At 41.1% G+C, this 9,830-nt stretch overlaps 1 protein-coding gene across 1 annotated transcript; it reads right to left on the reverse strand.

Annotated features, from left to right (window-relative positions):
• Positions 1-797: 797 nt before the first annotated feature.
• LOC115964727 (protein MAIN-LIKE 2-like) lies at positions 798-6,141 on the reverse strand. The gene is made up of 4 exons (XM_031083985.1): positions 6,020-6,141; positions 1,797-1,908; positions 1,290-1,559; positions 798-1,244 (listed from the first exon to the last, which is right to left on the reverse strand). Exons 1-4 carry the CDS (start codon positions 6,139-6,141, stop codon positions 798-800), a joined length of 951 nt encoding a protein of 316 aa, XP_030939845.1.
• Positions 6,142-9,830: the final 3,689 nt, after the last annotated feature.

Genomic DNA, 9,830 nt, shown 5'->3' on the forward strand with positions numbered 1-9,830 from the left:
TTCACCGCAATCTTCCCCCTCAGGTCTATGTCATGAAGGGCGTCGTCAGTATCAACATATGGGGGGATTTCTTATACCATCCCAAACTGACGAAGAACACGGTCTAGTGTATGTTTCTCTACTAGCCAGAAACATACAAGCGGCATCCTCGCTGTCCATACGGCCCTTCCTGCGACACAGAACGCAGGTAGGTGGGCTAATTTAGCTTCATATGGTTGCCACACCACCTGAAGTAGCCAAATGAAAGGGCAGCACATTATGCAATATTCCATTATTTTCAACTATGAGCTATTTTACAGTTATAAATACAATAGTCATAAACAATAGAAGAAACACAATTTGGGTACCTGCTTGGGATGCATAGAATCTAAAAGCTGACGGTACCGGACCAGACAGATTTCTTGGGGACTATTTTTCGTGCTCACGGCCCACACAGTCCTACAATTAAGAAAGAGGGAGTTAATACTTGGAATTGAGAATTTGAAGTAATCAACAACAATAAATGATGGCAATTGTAAATTTAACATTACATACGATTAAGTTTATACCAATAAATGATTATCTAAACATACGATTAGTGGTGGAGCGAGAAATTAATAACACTTGTATTATACATCAATCATAACATATGACCTCAGTGATTGTAAAACGATATATAAAAATAAATAAAAATCCTATTAATTTTCAAAATTTGAGGAATATCAAGGTTAAAATTTATTCTCTATGTCTAACAATGTGTCATGTCGTTTAAAATTATGAATCTATTTCCAATAGAGACAATCGGTCAAGGAAGAGACTTACTTAATGGACAGTGGAGAAGGTGCAAATGGTGGGTCATATGCATCATCTGGTGGGAGGTCCTTCCTTGGGCACAAAAAAGGGAATCTGAACCATGCCCAATACTGAACCAGTAGCAAAGCCCCACCAATCTGACTAGCACCTCCGTCGGTTGCCCTGCATAACTCTCTGTACAACCATGCAAGGCAAGCGCTCCCCCAACTGTACTGAGGTGGATTGTGAAGGTTCCTCAACATCTGCAACCACATCGTATGCACCCTATTGCCAAACTTGTCGGCGAAAATTGTGTCTGCCAGCAGTGCTAGAATATAACACCGTGCATATTGATGCACAACCACCTTTGCTGCACCATCGGGCAACCCTTGGTCAATTTTTTCTAGTAGCTTATTAATTAGGATCCTTTGTCCTTTAAGCACCATAGCATTAGTAGCAATTCCAAGCAGACTCTAACATTTAGCAGCCCATGTCAAGTCAGTTTTTCCAACAATTGCCTCACCATCGATTGGAATCCCCAAAAGAACCTCCACATCTTGTAATGTGATCGTTGTCTCACCATGTGGCAGGTGGAAGGTGTGGGTTTCAAGCCGCCATCGCTCAACGAAGGCCGTTATCAAGTTATGATCAATCTCTTTACTTGGGGTCCTATACAGCCCCTCTAATCTAACTCTCTTGACAATGTCGAGGATGCGATCATCCACCACTATCGAGCGTCGTTTTCGCAACTCGTCATTACGACCACGACATTTCAGTGCCCCCAGATCCTGCACATGATAGAACCATGGTAATGAGATGCAATATGCCATAAGGGTGTAACCTTTATATAAGGGTGTGCAATAGTCTGCCAATCTAACTTAACCTAACTAATGGGCATGACTATGCATTCAATGCTAGTAATACCATTGACAAACTTAGAATTTTAGAAATGGAAAGAAAAAAAAATCAACATAATGTAAAAGGATAAGAAGAGAATATTCAGCAGGTGGTTGATTTAATTTTACCTTGCCTTCCCAAACAGCACACGATCGATGATCTTTTAGAAACCTTATCACTGAATCCTCAATGGGACCAGGACTGAACTCATCAGGGATCTGAGCAGGAACAGCAGCCATACTGCACGAAGTTGAGGGAGTCAAGAGTAATATAAGCACATGTTGAAGATAAATTGGCAATGATCTCAATGTATAGCCTAATTTCTTCAACAACAAATTACTATTAATTACTATTAATTCTAGTTCAACAACAACAATCACAAATCATTAAAATCATAATAGTTAAAACTATGATGCTTTTCTCTCATCACATATTCAATGGAAGATGGACTGAGAAGTTTCAGTTTTGGTTTCAAATCACCAAAATTACTATAAATTACTACACACAGGCACACTTCAATCCAAAAAACACTTATGCATCCCAATTGTTAATAGACCCAGTGGCAAATGTCTTGAAGTGGTTGCTTAAATCAAGAGATGAAAATTGAAGATAGAGTCTCAAGAGATTATCACAATGCATGTAACAGCCCCAAATTTCCAATAATTGTGCAGTTCTTTTTCTTTTTTTGATAAGTAATAATTGTGCAGTTCTAAAATTCTAATACCAACCTAGCACGGAGTTCAAGAAACCAAAAGAACAACTACCACTGCAAAATCACTAAACAAGCTTTATAATGAATTCTGAAAAAAAAAATGATTAAATAAATATATGATATGACATAAATAGTTTTGGAAATTTGCAGTTACAAAATGTAAAATAACAAACTAAATTGCATATGAAATGCATTAGAAATTTTGTAGAATCCTAATAATCATGTCTAAAAGTTCTTTCTCAAGCATAAAATTCTATATTACTATTATCATTTGAACAGTTCTGAATGGAGACCTAAGAGCAGAGCAAAAGCAGCACTGAGGTGAGGGCCCATGCATGTATGGCCCTTACATAAATGCACTAAGGTGATGAAATTTTGAATTTTTTGTCACTTATCAAAAAATTACAAAAGCAGGTGTGGCCCTTACATAAATGCAATTCCACAAAATTGAATTAATCGATAATTACACCTTAAAAAATGATGAACACATCAACTTTCTCTCTGATCCCAATCTGTATACAGTTAATACCTCGTGGATGCTATTAACATTTTGGACAGACTATGGTGATAATTATATGCAAGCTTGTTCCTGACATGAAGATGTCTTTAAAATCTTATTAAATTGCATTTTGGTACTGGAATATACTTCATATTTTGCACTTCTTTTATAAAAAGAAATAAACAGTGGTTTTCTGGATCTGAAAGTAGTAGCATATCTTGACATTTTCTATTAATTATGGTAAACTCTTTCTAACTTCTACATTCCCCTTTTATGACTTTGAATCTTTTATCATCAGAACACCCTTCATTTCAATTCCCCAGATTTCCTATTTCAATAATTCAATCCAAATACCAGCCCCATATGCAGTATTTGCATTCAAATTCAAAAATGCTACAGTTTTACATGCTCAGATCACACTTTTTTTCCTTAACAAGTTACACGCTGAGATAAACATAAAATTAGCTTTCTACATGCAAACACCATCATAGTCTTCACAATAAATTTTGCTTTATAGGCCAGCTAGCAAAAGCACATTTTATTTAAAAAGCTCTACAAAATCAAAATCCATTGAGCACATTTTATTAAAGGCCAGCTAGATGACCATAATCAAAATTCTACATTTTCCTTGAATTGAACAAATCATTTGCCTCACAGTAGATATGGCAGCAAACTCTGCACCCCCCAAATATCAAGTACAATGCACACCTCCATTACCAATAAACCCAAAAAAAAGATAGAGTCCTTACTTTTGTGAGGTAGTTGGAGCCAACCACTGAGGGAGAAAGACTGAGCGAGGCGTAGACGGAGCGACGGGCGAGAGGCAATGACGGCGATGAAGCGAGAGGCGAGAGGGAATGAGAGTGAGAGAGAGACTTCTCGTGAGAGAGAGATGAGAGAGAGACTGAGAGTGAGAGGGAATGAGAGTGAGAACTGTGTGTTTTGAAAGTTTTTTTGTGTGCTGAACTATTTTTGTGTTTTGAACTTGGTAGTGTGCTTGAACTATTTTTTTGAGTGCTGCGATGATGGACACGTGCCCAAAAGGAAACCGAGTACAATGGACTTGGTTTCCTTTAAATCAAAACCGAGTCCAATGAACTCGGTTTCTGGTCTTGCAAACTGAGTTCATTGAACTCGATTTATATGTACAAAAATCGAGTTCATTGAACTCGGTTTCTTGGCCTAGAAACCGAGTCCAATGAACTCGGTTTCTATGCTTACAAAACGAGTCCAATGAACTCGATTTCTGGCCTACGTGGACAGTCTGGCTGCTGGCAAAACAGGAAACTCGAGTACAATATACTCGATTTTATAACCCAAAAATCGAGTCCTCTGAACTTGAATTGTTTGAAACCAAATTAGTTTGAAACATTTCGTAACTAATGATATTGTTTGGATTTTATAGTTATTTTCTAAAAAAAACCAGAAAAATCCTAAGAACCTTATTCTTCATCCCCCCATATATACTATTACTCATTTCTACATTCATCTTCTTAGAATCCAATTTACTACAATCTCATATACACGTCAACACGCACAACTCCCTTCATCAATCTAGTGAAAGATTCGTGGATTAAGAAATCAAACACATTAAAATACTCCATTTTAGTAAAGAAATTAAAAAAAAAAATCTACCATCAAATTGTTTGAAGAAGGTTGTGCTTTCCATGGTGGACTATGAATAACATGATGATTTTCGATGATATAGGTTAATTAAGTAAGTTTCGGTTGGCTCAACTAGTAAAGTTTCTGATAGTTGTATAAGAGATCTGAGATTCAATTCCTGCTTACACTAAAAATTGATTGATGTCTTGGTCTGATGATAAAGAGCTATCTTCAAGAGCGAACGCCATAGGTTGAAACTCTCTCTCAAATAAAAAAATGTTAATTAATATTGCCATGCATATATCTCTATAATTAATCAAGCATTAAATTAGGTTTTAAAAATGAATTTTGTAATTTCATAAATTTTTTAGAGTATTTTAGAGTTTGTCAAGGAATAACACTCTCGGATTGGTCCGAGAACACAGATTCTTGAATATTAGCTCTTAAAACTTTATTACAGATTTGTTTACAGTTTTTTCCTTCCCCTTCTTCATGGAGGGTCTTTCACGTTATATAGCCCTGCCTGGACTATCTTAATCCTATACTTGTTGATCATCTGAGCCCTTACTTGAATACCTGTCACACCAGACACCCTCTTTGGCTTTCTGTGAGTTGCTTTTGCCAAGGCAGCATTGTTCAAAGGTCTTCTCTATATAAATGCGGCCAGAAAAGTAGCTATAGTGCATTTAATGTGGTGGTAGCAGCTTTCCCTTAGATATTTTGAGTTTCCTTCTACTTACACATTTATGAGACACGTTCCTATTGCTGGAGCTTTTTAGAGGATTACCTTAGTTGCTGGAATGCATGCTTGAGCTGCATTCATCATATCCGAGGAGGAGTTCCTCCTCGGATCTCCTTCCATTCATTCCTCACTTATAAGACCTTCACTAGAGGCTTCTGATAACTGCTTGCTTCTCTTCGGACAATCCAGCGTTCCCGGACAAAGGCCCAAGGCCCAACATGTCATTCTGGACCTTATCCCCACAATAGCCCCTCAAAATCTCAATTTTTCCCTTTTATCCAAGGAGAAAAGGTGGGATTTTGATTCCCAAAAGATGAAGTCAATTGATCCCTTGATTTACACGCGTGGGAGTATAGTTTAATGTGTCTTATGATTGCTACTATCGTTTCAAAGTTCGTGAGGTGCTATTGATTGCTCCAGGTGGCGCCTTGTTCCCCAGATCTGATGGTGACGCGTATATCCAACGGTGGACCTTTTTCTTCAAAGTTTGAGCGGGATAACTCCCATCCATTCTCTCTCTCTATAAAAGGCGCCTGAAGGACTTCTTTCTCCTCATTTTGCAAAAGCTTTCAAACTTTCAAGAACTCTCAACTTCTCCAAAACTCTCTACAGTGTCGCTCATTCACCTTCTGTAAGTTTTACTTTTTCCTCAGATTGTTTTCTCCTCGGTCGGCCTCCTCGGCTCTCTTTTCTTTCGAAAGACTTTTTAGTGCCCCTTGCGTTTGCTTAGATGGGTAGGTTCAAGTACCTAGTAGACTCCCCAGCCGCTATGAAGGGTTTTAGGGCCAAGTACCGTATTCCGCAGGGAGTAGCCCTGCAATACTGTGCCCCAGACCGAATTCTTACTGATAGAAAAGTAGGTGAAGTCATCATTCCGATGATTGCCTTCTTGGAGGGAGGGATGACGCTACCCATGGGTAGGGTGACTAGGGACTACCTAATTAACCACAGGCTGACTCCCCACCAATGCGCCCCCAACCTCTTTGGGTCTTGGGTTGCGTAGACGCTTTCAATGAGCAAATGGGTTTAGGGCTCATGTGGCTTAATGTGGTCCACCTGTACGAGTGCCATAAGCTCGCCGGTGCAAGGTATTACTTAAAGTCCTGGTCCAACATCGTCAGACTGATATCGTGCCTTCCCAAGTCAAACAAGGATATGAAGGACAATTACCTCCTGGTCTTCGGGGAGTGGCATGACGGTCTTCACTGCCCAACTCGGGCAGGGGATTTAGGTGGAGTGCATTAGGATTAGGTACCGTAGTTTAGTTTCCTTGATATTCCGTCTTCTTGGATGATAGTTTTGTTGACCTAACCATAATTTCCTCCTCGGGTGAATTTTTGCAGACAAAAACCATGTCGCTCTGAGGCTAAGTTTGGTGAACGTACCGGCCCTTAACAAACTGTTGAGATCCGAGGTATTCATAAGCGAGGACGAACAACTACGAGCTGCTTCTTGATTTTGGACTACGAGCCCTTATCTCGTATATTCCAGGACGCAGGTCAGGTAATAAAGGCTGGCAATCCTCGATTGAACAGAATAGACGTCTCTAAGCCAGGATTCCTAGCTCGCAGAGATCTTCCACCCGTTCAGCTGCCCATCCAGCGTGTTCCCCAGGAAGTAGCTACTCCAAGAGAAGGGACAGATTTTGCACATTTGTCCCTCTCTGCCAAGATAAACCAATTTCGTCTTGAGGACGAAGTTGAAGCTCCAGGCTGGTCGATAGTACTCTTGGAGTCTGAGACTGATATTGACTGACTTTCGGCAGCCAATACCTTGGGCCTGGTGGTTACTCAGATTAACTTCGATTTCGAGAAAGAAGAGATGGCTGTAAACCAGAAGAGAAGCCTGCAAGACCTTATGGCCTCCAGGAACAAGGGGACAACTTCACAAGAAGTACCTAGGTCCTAAGTCCTTGCAACTCTTCCTCCCCCTCCCGCTCCTTTCCCTACCGATCCAGGCTTGCAAGCGATGAGGGACTTAAAGAAGAAAAGTCTGCTGCAAGAGATTGAGGAGGGAGAGTTACCCCCTCAAAAGGGCACAAAGTAACAAAAGACTGCTAAGGATCCAAAGGATAAGAGGTCCTCATCCATGGACAGTCGAGAAGAGCAGAACCAGGCCGAGGTGCGCCTACCACAACGTGTGTGGTCGCCTTGACTAGAGGTTGACGGGGCTAGCATTCCGTGGAATGCCTCTGTTAGGGAGTATCAGAGAGGTCATTCCACGTATATGGCTGAGTCCTTGGAGTAGCCACTTCTCTTGCCTAAGGATATGGAGGCCTTGAGGAAGCTAAAGCAGCACGACCTTTTCCTGTCCCTAAAAAGGGACCTCCTCTGGTAAGTCCAAATTCTCGTCCTTTTTATTTATTTTAGCACTAGTATGCAGATATTGTTCTCGTCTGTTTGTAAGGGATTCCATTATTGTTCTTATGCAGATTACCCAGGAGGTTTATGTGGCCGAGGAGTGGGTCAACAAAGCTAGGAACAATAACAGGCATGAGGCCAACCTCCATCTTAATGCCGAGAAGACTTTGGGGGCCATAAAGGAGGAGAATAAAGATCTGGCCATTAAGCTGACCACCTCAAAGAGGGATCAGAATAGCACCCTGGCCGGCCTAAAGAATGTTGAGACTCAAGCTGAGGATCAACGCAAGTTGCTTTATCAAATAGAGATAAAGCTAGCCACTTCTAAGCAACTTGTGCTGGATCTGAAGGTGGAGCTGCAGAAGGCCAGAGAGGTAACTCAATTGACAAAGGAGGCACTGGAGGCCGAGAAGCAAGCAGCCTATACCCTTGGCATAGAGGAGACACAAGCCAGACTGATTGAGGAGCTAGCTGAGGCATGCAGGGACTACTGCGATGCCACATGGGCTGAAGCCCTTAACATTGCAGGAGTTCCTGCAGACTCAAAGTGGAGGCAGTAGGGAAAGATCTTTTACCACCCTGATATCCACGCGATCCCGAGCGGCCTTCCACTTCCCTTTACCCTTGCCCTTGAGTCCATGGAGCAGCCTCTGACTACTCAAGCTACAATCCTTTTTCCCGAGAGGGATCCAACCTAGCTAGTGACCAATTATAAGGGGTTGAGGGGCCCAAAGATCAGGGCAAGGGTAAGGAGAAAAGGTCCCCCTCCAAAGTCAAAGATGCCGCCAAGGGCAAGGATGCTGCAGCTAAGGCAAAAGAAGCTGAGGCCGAGATTAACGATGCTAGTAATAAGGCCAAGGATGCTCCTTCCTCTTGGCCAAGCCAACAAGAAGATCCTTCTGCTCCTGAGGCGAAGGCTTAGAACTTAGGAACTTTTTGTAGTACTTAGGGATTTTGTGGTGACACTTTATCTGAATGTAATGTACTCATCTTATTTAATAGAAATGTCTTTCTTTCTTTCTCTTTTTTTATTATTTATTTATTTTTATCTCGGAAATTCCTTGCACTTTTATTTCATATGTTTTAAGGATTATCACCATCATGAATAGCATTGTGTCATTGCTACCTTATACTTAAAAACAGATAACAATACGTTGGTAATTATTGGGACAATCTAATTGTGTACCAGCCATATACGAGTTGACCACATCTCCTGATACAATAGCGTTTTGCTTAAACACTTATAAAAATGTAATAATGTATTAATTTCCCCAAAGCATCTGGTCTGAGGACTTCAACACACTTATACAATGAATGGACGTACTGGCAAAGAAAACTTTCATTAATAATAGTACCTTTTTAGGTTATTTACATTCCAAGGGTGTGGTATTACATGCTCATCTAAGTCTTCTAAAAAATATGCTCATATACTAGCCACTGAGGTGATGCGGCATGGTCCTTCCCAATTAGGCCCTAGCTTTCCCCATGCTGGGTTCTTTGCAGAACCTAGGACCTTTCTCAATACCAAGTCACCCGGCGCTAATGGCCTTAGCTTCACGTTGGCGTCATAACCTTGCTTGAGCTTATGTTGGTAGTATGCCAATTGAACCATTGCGTTCTCCCTTCTTTCTTTAATAAAGTCTAAACTCTTTTCTAATAATTCACTATTATTGCCCAGATTAAAAGAGCTATTCCTTAGTGTAGGGAAGCTGTTCTCCAGAGGAATAACCGCCTCGGCGCTGTATGTCATTGAAGAGGGGGTTTCCTCGGTGGATCTATGAGGCGCGGTTTGGTATGTCCAGAGGACATGTGGCAGTTCTTCCATCCATTTTCTCTTTGCATCGTCCAACCTCTTCTTGAGTCCATTTACTATGGCCTTGTTAACAGCCTCGGCTTGACCATTCCCCTGGGGATAGGCTGGGGTAGAGTATCTGTTTTTGATTCCCAAGTCACAGTAGTATCTCCTAAAAGATTTGCTATCGAATTGAAGGCCGTTGTCCGAGATGAGGGTATGAGGGATTCCGAATCGAGTGACAATGTTTTTCCAAACAAACTTCTTGGCGTCCACGTCCCTGATATTTGCCAAGGGCTCGACTTATACCCATTTGGTGAAGTAGTTTGTGCCTACTAATAGGTATCTCTTGTTTCTTGTTGCTTTGGGGAAAGGGCCTACAATGTCTAAGCCCCATTACACGAACGGCCAAGGGCTGCACAGAGGATTATGGACTCCTCCCGATTGATGCA

Source organism: Quercus lobata, chromosome 10 (genome assembly GCF_001633185.2).
Source record: "Quercus lobata isolate SW786 chromosome 10, ValleyOak3.0 Primary Assembly, whole genome shotgun sequence".
In the NCBI taxonomy this organism is placed as follows: Eukaryota; Viridiplantae; Streptophyta; class Magnoliopsida; order Fagales; family Fagaceae; genus Quercus; species Quercus lobata.

What these genes read in the sequence shown, in the direction of transcription:
- LOC115964727 (XM_031083985.1), bottom strand. Translation starts at nt 6,141, where the DNA reads ATGGGTAGCGTCATCCCTCCCTCCAAGAAGGCAATCATCGGAATGATG. An exon ending in GCTACTCCCTGCGGAATACG is followed by an intron (nt 1,909 to 6,019) that starts GTACTTGGCCCT and finishes AACTTCGTGCAG; the next exon opens with TATGGCTGCTGTTCCTGCTC. An exon ending in GGATTCCAATCGATGGTGAG is followed by an intron (nt 1,245 to 1,289) that starts GCAATTGTTGGA and finishes GCTAAATGTTAG; the next exon opens with AGTCTGCTTGGAATTGCTAC.